The 18,400-nt window shown below is 49.1% G+C and overlaps 2 protein-coding genes across 2 annotated transcripts; one reads left to right on the plus strand and one right to left on the minus strand.

Moving 5' to 3' along the window:
* Nucleotides 1-9,038: 9,038 nt before the first annotated feature.
* On the plus strand, nucleotides 9,039-10,972 carry AVPR1B (arginine vasopressin receptor 1B). Its single transcript, XM_010204529.2, has 2 exons — nucleotides 9,039-10,017; nucleotides 10,692-10,972. Exons 1-2 carry the CDS (start codon nucleotides 9,039-9,041, stop codon nucleotides 10,970-10,972), a joined length of 1,260 nt encoding a protein of 419 aa, XP_010202831.2.
* A 2,753-nt stretch (nucleotides 10,973-13,725) lies between these two features.
* On the minus strand, nucleotides 13,726-16,631 carry RHEX (regulator of hemoglobinization and erythroid cell expansion). Its single transcript, XM_010204530.2, has 5 exons — nucleotides 16,589-16,631; nucleotides 15,745-15,833; nucleotides 14,884-14,994; nucleotides 14,460-14,521; nucleotides 13,726-14,059 (listed from the first exon to the last, which is right to left on the minus strand). Exons 1-5 carry the CDS (start codon nucleotides 16,603-16,605, stop codon nucleotides 13,853-13,855), a joined length of 486 nt encoding a protein of 161 aa, XP_010202832.1. The 5' UTR covers nucleotides 16,606-16,631; the 3' UTR covers nucleotides 13,726-13,852.
* Nucleotides 16,632-18,400: the final 1,769 nt, after the last annotated feature.

Genomic DNA, 18,400 nt, shown 5'->3' on the forward strand with positions numbered 1-18,400 from the left:
TTGGGGGCAGAATAGCAGATATTGGTTGTCAGAAGTTGGGATATTAGTCAAATAGGGTTGCCCAGGGCTCTGGGGACCTTTGTAACTTCCCAAGCAATATCCCATATTCTTCCACCCTGAATGTGGTTTTTCAAGTGGGGCAGATGAGAAGAGCACTGGTGGCTCCCTGCAGCGAATTGTTCAGGAGTACAAGAATTATCCCTGAGCAGAGCAAAAGGCTGCACTTGCTCCCATTCAAGGCAGAGTGACTGCTCCTGCACTTTGCATAAATGCCTGCTTGTATTATCATGACATATTAGCTCAGATACCAATTGCTGCTGCTTTGTAATTCCCCTCAGAACTGCTGCACTGTCAGGGCTGCTCTACTCTCCATCCCAACATGGCAGAGATATTCAGCGAGATGTCTCAAGGACGGGCTTCCCAAGAGGTTGTTAGTCAAATCTAGGGATTGTTGAACTTCCAGTCTGACTACTGGGACTAGTAGGGGATTCTGTTACACACAAATCACCAGGAGGGAAAACAGCATCTGGCTCATCACCTGCTGATACAGCAAGTACGGGTCACACCAGGGATCTGTCCCTTCTCTGCATCTCTAGTTTCCTTCTGAGATAATCCTTTCCTAATTAGGTTTGGAGGACTTAGGTATTAATTTAATTATTTTTAAGTCTCACCATTGAAAATAACAATCAGAGAGACCCAGGCCCTGCAAGGCAGCAGGGCAGGTTCAACCCTCCTTGCCTCACTTGGCTAAACAGAAGGCGTTTAACAGTGTTGTTCACATTTCATCTCAATCCAACAGTTAGCTGTAAATCCACTCACCTCATTGAGGCTGTGCTTGCTCTCACCTCAGTGTGACAGGCACAATGCTTTGTTAAGCCTTGGGGTGGGATTTGATGCTCTGAATTGATATGAATTACCTGTAAGAAGAGCCAACAGCTCTCTGGGTTATGGTCCCAAACTCCTGCCAGGCTTGATGGTGATCTGTCTTTGGTGCTCAATAGTAAGGCAAAAGCTCCATAGAAATCAGCAGGCACAGACTATCCACTAAACACAAGCATATCTTTGAAAGGCCGAGGGTAGAACCACATACACAAATCCCCATCAACTTTGGAAACAACAGCACTATGATCAGAGCACAGCCTGAAATAACCAAAGCAAGGAAAAACAAGCGTCTGTCCCTCCCACCCCCCAGCCTAAACACGCTCTGTGACATCCCACCCTTACCCACTCCTGCAGCTAACTCGGCTTGTGAGCTCCCCTGAAGATGGGACACCAAACAGATGGAATCCTTTAGTTGTACTGCTCCAGAAATACTCACACTCTCATGCCCATGCAGAAACCCTAAAGAAAATTCACCCACTGATGCTTGAACTGCATATTAATTTGTTTCATTCTCCAGACGACAGCAGCTCGGTGATACAGGGAGATAATGTAAAGGCCAATGAAGAAACCCATTGATTTTGGTCCGTGGTTTCCAGCAGGCTCTCACTACAGACTGTGATTCACTTGCATGATGAAGTGATAATCCATTACCACCAAAAATACTGGTCCGCAAATCATCTGAATTGTAAGTGATAAAACTATGCATTTGGCAGGATCCAAAATGTCATCATTCTGAAACATGGGGCAACATTTCCCCATTTGCAGCAGCTCTAAGTACATCCTCATGGCCTTTCAAATCTGTTGTGCAAATGCACATGAAAACAGCTTTTAAGAGATGCCTTGGCAATTAGCACCAGGGGCGAGTCAGGGACAAAGCAATTGTCTGGTAATGTTAAATGGTGCTCTTTGGAGACACTCAAACCAGACTGCCACAGACTAATCCAACCTTCAGCCAAAAGAGTCTCTTCAGTCTGTGATCTGCCTCAAAAATAAGAGCTATACTTCTGCCACAGCTTTTAACTTCTTTTGCCATTATTGGGGACATAAAGGCACTAAGTCAGATGCTTCTTAAAATCAGTTTGAGGAGGGAGCTGAATCATTTCTATTCCATGTCGCTGGAGAACCTTCTTGTACTGTCAGTACAAATGGAAACAAGAACTCTAGATTGTTGGCTTTACCATCAAACCAACCACTCATTCTCAACCACAACAGTTCTTCACAAAAGCCTAAAAGGAATCAGAGGTTGAACATTGGGTTAAAAAGTTTTTAAAAAGTAAAAATTGAGACACAGAAGAGTATTTAGATGTTTATCCATGGATCCCTGGGAGGTTTAAACCTCATTTACTATGGAGTTAAGCTGGAGGGAAGGGCTCAGCACCCTTGTGCAAGCTCTCCAGGCCGATGTCTCGTCCCAAACAACCCCGGAAGGGGTGATGGCAGTGCTGCAGCTTCGGGCAGAGCAGGTTGGTGGGCAGGAGAAGGACTCCCCAGTGGGGTGTCATCTCTCGCCAAACTTGCTGCTCTTGTCTGAAGCTGCATCTTCCATTTCACTCCAGGAAAGTCTGCTCCCCCAGGTAACAGAACAGACCTGGGACAGCATCTCCTTCAGCATGCAGAGCTGCAGTGCTCCTGACACCTCCAACCCAGTGTTCATCAGAGCACGGCAGCAAATCACAGATGCTCAAGAATCAAGAGCTGCAGCAAGATACCGCCAAACAAAGCCAGCATCCTGGCATTACAACTCCATCAACACCACAAGGATCTCCTGCCCACAGACATTTAATTAGGAGAAGTAGGCAGCATGTTTAGAGCACAGCTTTCTGCTTCACTTGCTAGAACTGCAGCACAGGGAGGAGGCAGACCATTAGGGCCTTGTTTCCTAGGAGATTTTCACACTAAGATGAGGGAAAAAAAGAGAAAGGACCCACATTTCATGCAAACTGAAGGCAGCATTTCCAGTGGCACTTCTGTTCGGCATGTCAAACTACTACTGAAACTACAATAACATGCTTTAATTAGGGTTATTTTGTCCTGTTCTCAACATAAAATGGCAGCAAGAAAAGGAAATAAGTTACTCAAAGCTTAAGAGAATCAGCAAATATAATAGTAGCAGTTCCAGTGGCCAAGTCTTGAGTCTGTGAACTTTTCTCTGAGCATTTTAAAGTCCCTTAGAGGGACAAGAGCTCTTGGGACAACAATGTCAGGGCAGGTAAGGAACACCCAGTTTTAGCTGAACTGTACAGACTGCCCTCAGTGCTGGTCACGCAGTGGGAAGTGCAGCTGCACAATCCCAGACAAGTTTCCCCGTATTTGGGCATAACCTGGGCCTGACTATCAAACAGGCAAGAACAACCTTTACTCATGAAGCCCTGAACTTTGCTTTAGCAAGGGGAGGACAGATCACTGCAGATGCTTTCCCTATGATTCATCATTTTCTAATATATTGTCTTGAAACAGCTGATCCTCTCCTTTCATAACCCTGATTGGTGCCTCTCTTACCTGGAAGGCAAAGAGTTCTGAATAGCGGCAGCATTTCCACCGGTCAAACAGAGGAACAGGACACAAAGCAAGTCTGAGGTCATGGGAAGGTGCTTACTCACCTCCTCCCTGTATTGAGATTTTCAATTAAATGTATCTTAAATCCTGTGCTCTTTGTCTGCATCAGAAGTAAAGGAGGAAGCAGTGGTTCCCCTCCACCTCTTCTTTGCCTGACAAGACCACTGCATCCTTTTCAGCTGCAAATGATGGAAGATGATGAGGGCTGAGACAGCTGCAGCTGCTGATGCCCAGAGCAGCCCAATCACTCACCATGCCTGCAGGGCCAGCTCTGCCAGCCCAGCTCCCATGCTGTCACACAGGGCTGGAGCCTGGCAGTTACCTGTGCCACCCATTTCCCAGCAAGGCTTTTAACAGATATAACAAAAACATCTCATCCCAATAGATGGTAGGGCCTGAGAATCCCATGCACAGACCAGACCTCCGCTGTATAAAGAACAGAGAAGTCTCCCTTCACCTCCCAGGCAGCTCTCACACATCCTTTCTGTCTGTCCACACCAGAGCTGACAGACAAATATTTTCCTCACAGCAGCCTGTCAGGAGAGGACAAGAAGCAGCTGTTTGTTTCCAGACATGAAATGTAATTTTTGGGTTTTTTTAATTATTGATTTTAAGGTTGTAAAATGCTCTGGCTGTGTGTGTTTTTTAAATGCTAATGATAACAACAGCAGAAGATGAAGGAGTGGGGAAGGAAAATGAAGCATTTCATAGCTACCAAAGTCTTTAGACATCCCTGGCTATATATAGAAACCAACAGGAAGGATGCAAGGATGACAAACAAGCAATTTGCTGTCTTTAAGATGCCTGTAGCTTCAGTTTTTCCTCTGGCAGTTGCTTTTACTTAGGCAGATTGTTTTCACACATATGGGTCAAATGAAAAGACAGAGCAAAACAACAAGGAAAAAGTAAACTATAATAGAGTTATCAGCTGCAACAACACCTCAGGACTGGTTTTGTTTTATCAAGCAGAAGTGTTATTCACTTGAAAGGCATTTCAGGCTCCCCTTGCCAACTATGCCAGAGAGAGGAGGTTAATCCACACCCCACTGTCACAGGCTGACTTGCCTCAACAAGGTTTTTGGGGAGCACGTGAGCTTCTGGGCATGGTTTCAGGACAACCAGGATGTTTGGGTGGGCAGGGCTGCCCCCAAACAGCAGAGATACTGGGAACAGCGTGGAGGACGAAGGGAGTGACACTGAGACAAGTTGGGCTAAGCTAAAGTCATCGCTTGCACACAGCACCTTCGGAGATGGCAGCTCAGCCCCCCCAAGTTTACATTCAAGGCAATATTTATAATCTGTGATACTTTGAAGTTTAGTTCTTTAATGCAACACTATCAGCTTTTGTTACTCCACCTGCCAATTTTTCCAGCTTCACACAGCTTTTCCATTAGAACCCCGAGTGTTCTGCCCAGCAGTGTCCCCAGCAGGCCCCGCTCTGGGCAGTCACCGTGTGGTTCGTGTGTTTATTTATGTGCCCAGACATGCTGTCTAATATTAAGCAGGATCAGAGGTTTTAATTAAATGGAAAAAAACGCCCTGAGTGAGGGGAAAAAGGGAGGAAAAGAGGAGACTGACTGACACATCAGGCTTATAATTACCTTAAAATCACAGAAACTCCTGTCTTGGCTTTCCAGAGCTGCGAGACAGATAATGCCACCCAGTTATATGGCAGAGTGCTCTCTCTGCAGAGGGTAACGCGAGTCACTGGGCAAGTGTTGAACAAGGTGTCCATTTAGAAAGAATTTAATATTTGGGGGCATTTCACACAGCATCAGAATGGACCAAGGATGTGATAAATCCTTCAGCACTCCCAGGAATGGGTACAATTGCATCCACTGTTTGATGCCTGCACTGAAGAGAAAGGTGTTTCTCTAATGAGACAGACACCACAAGGTCATTTTTTTCTGAGAAGTCTTCATAAAGATTATGAGCAACAACAAAATTACATCCCATTTTCAGCTTCCAAACTCCTCAAGTTTGGGAAAAAAACCCCAAAGGACAATCCTACCTTGAGTTAGGTCAATGGGAAGAGCAATCTAGGCTGTCAAAGATCCTGAAGCCTTTAAGCACTGGAAAGTCTCAGCAATTTATGTTTTCAGGACATTTAGGGGGAGTCATTCAAGGCTTAAATTTGACAGAGGTTTGGCAGTAAAAGTAACATGAGATACCAGGAACTCCCAGCCCTCATTCCTGCCCTCCGTCTTTCCAAGGAGATGATCCCAAACTGCTGTAAAGCATTTGCAACACCATTAATTTTATAGCATCTGAATGACCAAATCTTGCTTTTTCCTGATCTAAACCACAAAAGGCATCTCAGTGATTAAATGCTAGAGACAGACCAAGTATGCTTTGTGCTGTCAGCAATAGAACTTCAATGCCATTGCATACCACAAATAAAATATTTCTGTTTAAAAATGAGACAAATCAGCATGTAAACCCAAGCCAACAAGTTTTACTTATTTGACCAGCAAGTTACCCACAAAGCATAGTAACCAGCTACTGTGCCAAGGGATTTAGCAATCACAAACACTCTACCTTTGTACTCTACAGTAAAAGAGGAGAGGATACCAGCTGGCAATAGAAACAGCATTTTATGGATTATGCCTCATGATGTATTGATGCTACCAGTTACCAAAAATTAGCTATTTAATAGGATTACTTTGACAAACCAAGTGCTAAGAGCTTAGAAACCTGGTTACATGGTGTTACATGTCCCATACCTCAGCCTCCCACTGGATGGAGAAAGATACAGAGACCTCTTGATGACAACTTCCACGATATTTCAGGGCTGAAGTCAGGCTCTGGTGAAAATATCCAGCGTGCCAAGCCCTGAGGGTTACCTCCAATACCACACACACATCCTCCCACCGTCAGGCACACGAGCCACCACAGCACTAAAAGATGGATTACCCCAAAAAAGTTTGAGTAGCAACATCATCCTCTAACACTTACAACCTCTGCTCCTCTGAGACCTGGCTTATGTGAAATGGGCTGAATGGCTGCAGCTGGGGCAGGGAGGGGCTGGGCTGCCTGGGCACAGCTCAGCACAGCTGGGCCATCACCTCCCCAGGGCTCCCAGAGGAACAAACAGTCCAGCACTGTGCTCAGTAATGCTTGAGGTGGAGAACCCAGAACAGGTCTTTGGGAAGCACAGAATGCCTGGTAGGACTAGTGATGTGTCCAGATGTTCAGGAAAACAAGGAAAGAAAATGAGTTTTCTTTGTTAATTCTTCTCAATGAAAAATTTCCTTGTGTCTCTAAAGAAAGCAAATTTCTATTTTCCAAGGATCATTCTTCTCTTGGGAATTTGCTTCACTTTCCTCCGAGCACCTTGCAAAACTATTCTCCCCACAACTAAACTTGGGTAAACCAGGAGTAAAATCTCTATCTCCAAGGGAATTGCTCCCAAATCAAAGTGGTGCCAGTGAAAGCCAAGTCTGTCCTCAAAACCCTTTAAACGTTTCTTTCTCTCTGCAGAATCTGACCTTCCATCTCTGCCTTCGACTTAGCCTTTCACTGCTTTATAGGGTTTTTTTCATTGCCCTCTATTAATCTTGCAGGAAATCAGCTGTCCGATCACAAACACAGAAAATTACGTTATTCACTGAGATCCCTGTCCTGAACTCCAGCTCCTCAGCCAGGCACATTCCTGTGATGGGTGTTTGATATCCAAGAGCTCTCTTACAAGGATGAATGTCTTTTCATTAGCTACAAACGGTGTTCATTTATGGTTATTAGGGGTGATCTGCAAATCTTTACTCAGCAAATAACAGCAGCTTAATCGTGATATCAGAGCCAGCGAGGCAGAGCAGTCCCTGCCCTCAGCAGAGCCGGTGTCAAGTGGGGAAGTCCAAGGAAGACACTGTGTTGGTGCTTTTCTTTTGTTTGCTGCTGTCATCTTTTGCCAGCAGAGAAAGCAAAAAACCCTTGGCAAAATGATGGGTGGCTTTACTTCTTATTGACATGGTTGGATAGTCCGTAGGGGAAAAACAAAGCCCTAATGTTGCCCAACAAAAGTGAAATTGTATATACACACACACATATGTATATTTGTGTATGCATGCCATGAAAATACTTTGCAGTCACACAGCAGGTGGGAAGCCATGTGGAAGGCTCAAAAAAGAGGAGGAAAGGAAGATGAAAAGTCAGGTGAGCAAGCGTTTCAGCTGTGGTGTCCTCTATATTTTCAGCCCCAGCATTGATAGTGTGTTTGTCCATTGACTGAGGATGTTTCTGTCATCCATCACCTTTCCTCTGGCTCACACCACATTGAGCCCCTTCAGCTCACCTCTCCCCATCAGCTTTTTCTTTACCATGAATTTTTTCCAGGCTCTGTAAAGATGAGAGATGGGGCAAATGATGCTGCCCCATCACCTGCAGAGGGTGAGCAGGATCCACTCTCCCCTTTTGGGGGGACAAAGCAGAAGCATTTTGCTGAGGACTAAGCAGGCAAAGTCAGGTTTCTGCCATGTCCCAGGGATAATCTCCATCTCCATCCCCATCCTACACACAAGGAGAGTGACAGCAGATCAAAGCAGATAGCTTCAGGACATGGTGCCAGTAAATTAGGTTTCCACTGACTTTGCTGCAGGGCTGAGACCCAACTGCACAAAGCCAACAGGCATCTGTCTCCTGGTGCAGGAGACGCTCTGGGCACCTGCAGCCTCTCATCCCCAGCTCTTGGGACAGAGGCTTCTCCTGCTGAACCAACAGTAGCCAAAGGAAGAGACTGAGGGAGGTGAGACTGGCAGGGACCGCACAACTCAGGGTCAGAGCATCCCCAGCCCTGACAGGCTGAGGAAAGGGGGACGCGGGAGACAGGGTGGGAGCGCAGGAAGGTTCTCAGCCCTCGACTCTTGCCTAGAAATCGCATCTGGTGAAAGCCGCGGGCAACTCCCCGGACTGATGGCGCCCGGCGAGGCGGCGGGAGGGGATGAGGCTCTCTCCTGCCCGCGGCAGCGCCCTCACAGCGCGGGGCGGGGTATAAATCCCAGAGCCCGGCGAGCTGCAGCCAGCGCTGGCCAACAGCGCCTTCGCCTCCCGCGGACACGGGGACTCCACCGCCACTCACCTGACTTTTGCTGTTCTTGGAATGAAACAGCCAAAGAGATGCAAATTCTGTAGCTTTTCCTAATACTTTTGCTGGACTAAAAAGAAGCAACGAAGAGGACTCCCCTTTCTCCTTCAATGTACCAGCAGAGAGGGGAAGAGGGGACTCAGCATGAGCAGGCAGGAGGGAAACATGAATCTGGGAGTGTTTAGTGCAGACGAGAAAACAACCAGCGACTGAGCCAGAAGCTTTTGCACTTCTTTGTTTGTTGAGAATATTTACCAGAGGGGAACTGCAGCCGCACAGCACAGGATTAGTGTGATGCTGAGAAGCAAGAGGCAGAGCAGGTGACGACCTGCACAAGTGTTGGGACCACTGGAGGAGGCATGGCCAACTGCCCTGGCCAGGGGCACAGGAGCTGGTGCAGGAGTGCCCAGGGTCAGCACTGAACCCAGCAGCTCAGTTCTGTAGAGGCAGAGGTGGCTTTAACAGGCCATTAGAGACAAGCATCATAGGTGCCTGTGCTCCTGCAGAGCTTCTCAAAGGGATGGAGCCAGGCTGGGGCTGGAACAGTTCTCACTACATCTGGCCTGGGCATGGCCAGCAGCCACTGAGCCCCCAGATGCTGGCAAGGGACCCCAACCTGACCTTCCTGCATACCCGGGATGAGGAGCTGGCCAAGGCAGAGATTGGGGTGCTGGCCACTATCCTGGCTGTGGCGACCGTAGGCAATGTGGGGGTGCTCCTGGCCATGTATCGCCTGAGGAAGAAGATGAGCCGGATGCACCTCTTCATCCTGCACCTAGGACTGAGTGACCTGGGTGTTGCACTCTTCCAGGTGTTGCCACAGATGATCTGGGAGGTGACATACCGCTTCTGGGGACCAGACCCGCTCTGTAGGGCAGTCAAGTACCTGCAGGTGCTGAGCATGTTTGCTTCCACCTACATGCTCATCATGATGACACTGGACCGGTACATGGCCGTGTGCCATCCGCTGCACAGCCTGCAGCAGCCCAGCCGACAGGCCTACGTGATGATCGGGGCTACATGGCTGCTCAGCTGTCTCCTCAGCCTGCCTCAAATCTTCATCTTCTCCCTCCAGGAGGTGCGCCAGGGCTCAGGGGTGCTGGACTGCTGGGCTGACTTCAGGTACCCTTGGGGAGCTCGAGCCTATATCACTTGGACCACACTGTGCATCTTTATCCTGCCTGTTGGCATCCTCACTGTCTGCTACAGCCTCATCTGCTATGAGATCTGCAAGAACCTCAAGGGCAAGACACAGAGCAGTGCCCCTGGCACGGGGGGTTTCCCGGCAGCTGCCCCTCCTGCACCCTGCTCCCCTGAGAAGGGCAGGAAGGGTCCTAACGGGCAGCCCTCGCGAGTCAGCAGCGTACGGACCATCTCCCGTGCCAAGATTCGCACAGTGAAGATGACCTTTGTCATCGTGGTGGCCTATGTCGCTTGCTGGGCACCCTTTTTCAGCATGCAGATGTGGTCAGTGTGGGATGAGGATGCTCCAGATGATGGTGAGTAGTGGTGGGGCTGCTGGGCTGGGACCCAGAGCTATCATTTTAAGAATCATGGGGAAGGCCACAGATTTGCTCCCCAATAGCACTTACAGAAACCAGTTTGCAGAGCCAAATCATGCTTTCAGCAAAAATAAAAAATCCTGGAAAACAACGGTGTCACCTGTAGGAATGGGTTAAGACATATATGAATGTCTTTGCCATGTATGTTTCTTCCTTCATGTGAGGCTTTTGCTGAGGCAGCTGCAGAGGTTTCAGCAGTAGATTTCTGATTTCATAGGTTGACTTTTTCCAGAGTGCTTCAGTAGCTCTCCTAGCCTTTTCCCAGGCAGAAGGCACTCTATCCAGGATTGAAACGCCTCTAAGAGATGCTTTGGCCAGCAAGTAAGCTGAAGGAAGGTCCAAAAGCTGCTGGGTCTCATGTCCCAGCATTCTCCCTCAGGATGTGCTCCAGTACATCCTTCTCCTATAATCCTCAGCCAAGGGCAGAGCCTCCTGACACATTGCAAACATTCCTATCCAAAGGAATGCTGGTCAGAGGGGATGGGAATGGGAAAGGGGACACACACCCGAGACAAAAAAGACACCATAAGGTCCTGCCTGCTGCACACTGGGACCCAGCCAGGCCTGTACCTAATTCATGAGTGTTCCAGCTCTCTCCTTTGCCTTTCCAGAGTCCTCTAACGTGGCTTTCACCATCACCATGCTGCTGGCCAGCCTCAGCAGCTGCTGCAACCCCTGGATTTACATGTTTTTCACTGGGCACCTGCTCCGGGATGCAGCACGATGCCTGTCCTGCTGGGGTGGCCCCCAGCCCAGGCTTCGGAGACGGGGCTCCACAGGGAGTCTCTGCAGCAGGAAAACCACCATCCTGAGCCATGGGCATCACACCAGCCCTGCCAGCCTCCCCCTGCCCCACTGCGAGGAGGCAGTGACTGAGTCAGTGATGCTGTAGGCTCCAGCAGTGGCCTCATCCCTCCACTGAGGACAGGTGCCACCAGATGTGACCACACAAACATTGTCACTGCAGAGCTGTGTCTCTCCCTACTTGGCAGTATCTCATTTTGCAAAAAGCTATGCTTAACCTGGACAGCATCACTGTCCATCTTGTCGTTCTGTGCTTGCTACTGTGCACGCTGCATCTGCTGGGAGCAGCAGGAGAGACGGACAGGGCCCCATCAGTCACTGGCTGACCACAGCATCTGCTTCCCCTGTACCTCAGGAAGCCTCTCACTGCCTGGCTGCTCTCCTCACATCCAGATATCTACTGGGAAATGCTGCACCAGTGTGTCTTCCTGGAGAGACCTGAGCTTTGGGTGTTTAACAGGCACCAGCAAAGCATCCTGAGCACAGTAGGAGGCAATATGGCTACATCTGCTGAGAGCTCCCTGCAAGTTACTCACCTCCCATCCTCAGTGCTTTGCTGGCAGAGCAGAAGATGCACAGATAGCTTTCTCATGACCCCCACTGCATGTCTTTGCCCTCTGCTGCCAGGAAGATCTGGAGACAGATCCCTGCCCATCTCCTCAGGCCAGGGATGGGGCTGGAGCAAAGCCACAGGGCAGAAATGTCCTCTGCTGTTGTACAAGTGCAAGTAGCCAAAACGGAGCCCTGACATCACCAAAGAGCTGCCCAGCCCCAGCCCAGCTCCAGTTTCCCCAGGCAGATCCTCCCTCTGGGCCCTGACACCTTCCATCAGGTTTGCTTAAGCCCCAGGTCACTGTGCAGGGCCTCTCCGTACTGCTCAGCACCTGCTGCAACCTGTTCAACTGCTGCTCTCAAATTGCTGCTGCTTTTGCCTTATTTACCAGAGATGAGAGTGCAGAAACCACCCAGGGCTCCAATGAGCTCGGAGTCACAAGCCTTAACCTTGCAGTTCCAGCCTGGCCGTTGCCTGTGTGCTTCTCCCAGAAGCTGCTTTGTTTCAGAAGTGATGCAGGCAGGAGCATCCCTCTGCTCAGGGAATTGAGCTCAAAAGCTGCTGATGGGGGATGAAGTGCCACAGTGAACATTGAAGGTACCAAATTCCCTGAAAGCAAAGTGCATTATTGGCTCTATAGTTGGAGGCTAAATCTGTAAAAATAAGACACTAAGATTAAAGTATTTTGAAATCTTTGCTTGTTTCCAATTTTAATCACCAAGCATTTGAATAAGCTTTTTCAGAATCTCCCACTGGCTGGTTTTGACCTCATTTCCTGTCCCATAAACCCACCTCTCCTGGCCTTCAGCAATGTTTCCCAGAGATTGTTCGGGTTGTTGAACGTTTTCCTTCATGTGCCCTTCAAGTTGGGTTGGATCTGCATAACAAGGTTTTAAAACCAAGAGCGTATGACACCCTCCTCCCGAGATCAATACCCAATCAATCGTCTCACAACTTTTCATGAAAGCACATTATTGATTTGAACTGGTTTGAACCACACTTGAGGCAGCTCTAGCACTGAAGAAGGGGGGCTCTGCCAGGAGGCTGCAGCTCCACCCCCCTAACAGAGTTCCCAGTTATTTCACAGCTCCTTTTACTCAGCACTTCACAAGTTTATTTCTCCAGTCAAGAGTAACACAATGCAGGGTGACAGGGAGAACCAGCTCTGTTTGCAGTAGGGGTTTGGTGCAGAAGAGCAGGGCAGTGAGCATCAGCACAGGGCTGGCCAGGCACCAGCTCTCCTGGACGTCAGGAGCATGAAGGTGACCTGGCAAATGTCATCACTGACACACAGGGGAAGCAGCACCTCTGAGAAGCTCACAGCTGCCCAGCCTGTTCATTTCACAGCCCCAGGCTTCTCTCTGCAAGCTGAGAACCTCCCACTCAGTTTTGTTAAGAGAAGTGTGGTGCTGTACTCCAAGTCCCCTGGGAATTAAACTAATTCTTCAGGAAAATGTGAAACCAGGTACAAGATCACAGGGGGAGCAGTGGTGTGAGCCGCAGCCCAGGACACTGAACCCTCCTCTGCAGAGAGGCCAACCACTGCACCCAGGGCCTTTGGGGCAGGGATGAAGTAAGAAAAGCAAAAGGTGGGAAAAAGAGAATATCATCCTTCCCTACAAGACAGAGAGGAATCTGACTTGCTTACCCAAAGCCTTGTGGCCGAGTCACATAACCCTCACAGCCCAGAGGCACCAGCAGTCAGCTCAGATTCTCCGCCTTGAACAGAAGGGATATAAAGACTCTGGGAAGCCCTGGGCCATTTGCCAGCTGGGATGATGGTCATGGCTTTCAGCTGGGGGGTGAAGCTTCGCAGCACAACTCCCCCAGCTCCTGGGACAGCTCTGAGGGTGATGGGGACTTGGAAAAGTTTTGAGCTTCAAAGGAAAAGGGGTGCAGGGGATGGTGAGAAATGGTTTCTGCTTGTTGGGCAGCAAAGGCAAAGCCAGTGGAGGAGCTGCATTTAAAAGGATTTTATGATGGTGATTAGCAAAACAAGCATGGTTTGGAGGAGATGTCAGGCAGTTTGGGTGGATATTTTGAAAGACTGTTTCCCTCCCCAAACCACATCCCATTTTGAGGGGCCAGGGGGCAGATGTTTCATTTGCTTTCATGAAATGAGAAAAAGGGCCATCACACAAAACTGGAGAGCACATTTCAGCCTGGGTAGGAGGAACACTTCCCATTCCACACTCAGCAGCCTGCAGGAACAGTGATGTATTTGAGTAAAATACCAAGCGAGTTGTGTCAGTGGGTTAGAGCGTTACAAGGAATAAAAGCTGTCAGGCATCAGCCTGTGCCAGGCACAGCCCCAGGGGAAGGGACAGCCCTTGTCATGCAGCTGACGGGGCCTTCGGGCATCTCCCTGTCCTGGCAGTGGTCTGACTCGAAACTGCTTCAGCAGCACCCTGAAAGTCACAGCTTCACCTCAGTGTACTCAATGGATTTGGATGCCACAGGGCTGGAGCAAGACCAGAAATCTACTTTCCTCTTCTTTGGGTCCACGTTGACATAGTCCACCCCAGTCTTCATGTTCTCATAGTCACCAGCAGGGCCTGGCCCGTGGCCTTTCGCAGGGAAAACCAGGGATGTGTAATTGAGGTTTTCTCTTGAGCAAGGCCCCTACAGAAGCAGACAAAAACCCCAGGTCAGGAACCTGCATCCACCTAGGATGGACTCATCCATCCCTCTGGATAGGACAAGAGGAAATGGCCTCAAGTTTCCCCAGGGGAGGTTGAGGCTGGAGCTGAGGCAGAACTGTTTCCCTGAGAGGGGTGTCAGCCCCTGTGCCAGGCTGGCCAGGGAGCTGGGGGAGTGCCCAGCCCTGGAGGGATCCCAAAGCCCTGGAGCTGAGGTGCTGAGGGCCGTGGGTTAGTGGTGGGCTTGACAGGGTGTGTGGGGGGTTGGACTCAATGTGCTTAAAGCGCTTTTCCAACCAAAACAACCCTGTGATTCTATGACACGGTGCCAGCACCTCTGCTGCTGTGGTAGCTTTTGGCAAAGGCTCTGCCCATATCTGTACCTGTGGGCAGGAAGGGCTGCTGTCCGAATCCTCCGAGGTCTCTGAAGATGTGTCACTGCTCCCTTAAAAACAGGAAATGTTAACACCTCCGTCACTAATTGGGGGTGTTAAAGGGAAAAAGGATCAGGGAGAAAAAGCAAATGCACTTGAGAGTGAGAACTGAATATCCAAAAAGCATTGGTGTGACCCCTCTGCTTTTCATCCCTCCCTGTGGGGAACTGGGCAAGAGAAGCCCTGAGGAGGCAAAAGGTAACTCGAATTGCAAGTGGCTGTCACCTTCACACAGCCACTTGCTCCCTCTTCCAGGCCAGGGCCAGGAGGGTCTTCATAGCAGGTTAAGGAAAACAGCATTGCACAAATGTAATGCCAAACGAGTACTTTCACGTGCCAGGACAACCCCCCGATGCTGCAGGATCCCCCTTACCTGCGTAAGTCAGTCTTGGTGCTCCTTCCCCTCCCGCTGAAGAGCTTGGGGGCTGTGGGGGCTGCAGGGGTTGCAGGGGCTGCGCTGTGGGGCTGCCACTTGCCTGCTTGCCTGCAACAAGAAGCGAGTGAGCTCCTTGCTCCATCCCAAGACCCCCACATACCATGCCATGCTCCCTGAGCACCAGCACTGCTCTGCAGTAAAGCCAGCTCAGCACATGCCACTGGCATGACAGTAATTCCTGTTACGCATTGGAGTGGGCAAGTATCAGTCGATTCAGTCACTGAGATGATTGGGTGCCCTGTTCTCCCATAATGAAAGACACCAGTGTCAAATCACACCATCAGGGCCTTTTCCCCGTGCAAGTTCAAAATTAGTTTGACCCACAGGGCCAAGAAGAACTTGTTTATGTAGAATGTGGGCAACAGTTCTATGTGAAACATCTTCCTGATGGAAGTTGTAGCTCTATCTGAATTAATATTTCGCAAGTGGACTCTGATAGTATTTTTCCATCACTGTAAAAACAACAGAAATAAATAAAAATGGTTTTGAGATAACAGAAGGCTGTATAACCCTGTATGATACTGGCCACAGCACTGTCCCCTGGCACAGCACAGGGGTACCGGTGGCTCAGCCCTGCCCTGACCCTTTGGCCATCACACCCGAAGGTTCACCAGCTCCTTGGGGGTGCCTGGCTCCAGCCCTCCCCCCACAGCAGCCCAGACCCCGAACAAGGGCTTTGTTGTGTTTTACAGACCAGGGGATGGTTAAGCTTCGGCAAATTACTTCCACTCTCTGAACTGGAGAAGTGTGAGGAGAAAGAGGAACACAACAGGTAAAGGTAACAAGACAGTAAATTACCTATTTTCCTGCTGAGCATGATGTAAAGTGTCAGCAAGAGGAGGGCATATAGGATCAAGGTGACAGCTGAGGTGGCAACTAGCATCCACCTGAACAAGAGAAAAATAGTAACCACATTACTTTAAAGCTTTCAGGTGCTGTTTGGCTGTCATTGCTTCAAGGCATGTTTTAGAGAAAGGTTTGCTGGTATAGTTTTTGGTGTTGCTTTTTGTTTTTAAGGCAATGTGTCCAAAACTCTGGGCCTTCATTTTCAGAAAAGGCTAGTGCTCTTTACACATATTTTCTGAGTTCTCATTTTAAGAAGCATTTTCAAAAGCCTGATTGCCGAGGAGGTATCAGCATTGATGAGATCCCCCCTCAGCCTCCTCTTCTACAGACTGAACAGCCCCAGGGGCCGCAGCCTTTCCTTCTCACAGAGATGCTCCAGTCCCCTGAGCATCTTGGTGGCCCTGCAGTGGCATCTCTCCAGCAGTTCCCTTGTCTCTCTTGAGCTGGGGAGTCCAGAACTGGACACAGGACTGAGACGAGACCTCACAAGGGAAGAACAGAGGGGGAGGACAATTTTCCTCGACTTGCTGCCCATACTCTTCTCGATGCCCCCTGGGATGCCAACGGCCTCCTTGCCCAGAGCACCCAGCCTCCCCCAGCGCAGCACAAAGCCGACGCGGTGTCTCCATCATCCCCACATGCACCCGGCCCCCAGCACAGCATCCCCCCACCAAAACTCAGTGAAGCCAGGGCTGAGGAACCAACAGAAAGGTGCCCATCCACAGCAGATGTCCTTCCATCTCAGAGCATCCCCCTCACTGCAGGGGCTCACCACTCTCTGCAGAGTTGTACTTACCACTCGCAACCGCTCATCCTCCCTCCCGGGCCCGTCAGCAGTCTGTGTGACACTCAGTGAAGTGCTGGAGCTCTCAGAGGGGACAAAGAGAGGCAGCTAGTCCTGGTGGCAATCAACCAAAATGGCCCCATTGAGCTTCAAGCTGCTCCACATCAACTGAAGGTCAGGTCTGCCACTGGAAAGAAGTGGTCTGACCTTGCAAATGCAAAATGAAGGTAGCCATCCTCCTGCCCTCTGCGTGAGGCTCTCAGTGCCAGTGTGAGCCCTCCCCACACACAGCCATGGGCTCTCCCTGATGTCATGGCTTTACACACAGTCTCATCTGAGATGTCACTGGAGCTGCTGCCTCTGCCACAGTGGTGATGGAAACAAGAACTGAAATGTACCCTTCTGGCTTTAATCCTCTCTCACATGTTCTTTTTTTAATCCACAAAAAAAATATTTGATAACCATAATTGGAAAAACAAACCCCAAACCAAACCATAGAGGATAGCAACCAAAAGAAGGCCGTGGGTTTCGTATTGGGCTCTTGCATCAGTCCACATGCAACCAGAAATGTCCAGGGGCCCTTCACTGCATCTCCAGTTAAAACACTTCAAATTTCGTTCCAGGTGAATGAAATCTGAATTTAAGGAGACTTAAAGCACATAACCAGAAAACATATACTGTTGAACTGGGCCCCCTAGCTTGGGACTTTTGGCCATAATACTGAAGAGACTTATAATCAAGGACAGCAGTCAGAGGTACTCATTTTGTCAGCTTTCACTTGCAAAAAAAGCACCTTAAGTTTCCATTCAATGCCCATATACTTACTGTTTATAAATGCCTAGTGTAGAGGGGCTACCTTCAAATACAGCTTTGATATACTATGATTAAAGGAGCCATAATAATATGATTGATAGGCTGATAAATTGATAGTTAGAGCAAAGGCATTATCCATCCTATGGATCGGGTTCTATGATTTCTGCTATAACACATTTTTAAGGGTAATCCATCACAGGCTTTTCCATCAGCTTCACCAATCTCCTGCGAAATTCCATTTACCCAAACAGTTTGGCAACTGCCAAGCTAAAAATCCATTCCTGGCTGGAATTTTCCCCTTCTCTTATTGAACTGATCTGTCCCCAAATATCCTTCTCAAATGGCTGCCATTCTTAAATGGCTCATTTCCTATTGTGGGCCAGGAGCTGCTGCTGCAGCAGATAGCGATCTGAAAAATGAGCTGTTCAAAAGGAAATTGCAAAATAAGACCCAAATCCAAATATCAGTGGCAGGCAGCCTCTCTGCTGAGATGGGGTACGGCGAGATGGAGGAGGTGATATGCATACGTGCCTTGAAATATCTATTTTGAAGATAACAGCCAGTAAGATGCTGGCAGTGCGTGTACTTTTTTGGTGTGTCAAATAACTGCTGTGAGCCTCCCTCCAGCCCCCAGGATATTAACCCTTTTTCAAGCAAGATGCTCTACTGAATTCAAGAGCTCCTTCTCAGCTGATTACCCAGTAGTGAGTCCAAGACATCTCTATGCTCACTGTAAAGGTAAGCAAAATCACAGGAATAACTCAGAGGATTTGAATGCCCTTTGAGCCAGGCCTTGCAGCCCTAGGCTGAGGCTGAGGCTCAGGCTGGCAGTGGCAGGTGCCTCCAGACATCCCTCAGACAAAGACAGCAAACGCATCGTGGTGTACAGTACCTCAGCTTCCGGAGGCATCTCCTGAAACAGACAGTGGCATGTGATGTCCAGTGGTGTTTTATCTGAGACCCAGATCCTTCTGCACCTTCCCTTTCCTGCAGGAGAGAGGGGCATTAAGG

The sequence above is a fragment of the Colius striatus genome, chromosome 22 (genome assembly GCF_028858725.1).
Source record: "Colius striatus isolate bColStr4 chromosome 22, bColStr4.1.hap1, whole genome shotgun sequence".
Classification (NCBI taxonomy): Eukaryota; Metazoa; Chordata; class Aves; order Coliiformes; family Coliidae; genus Colius; species Colius striatus.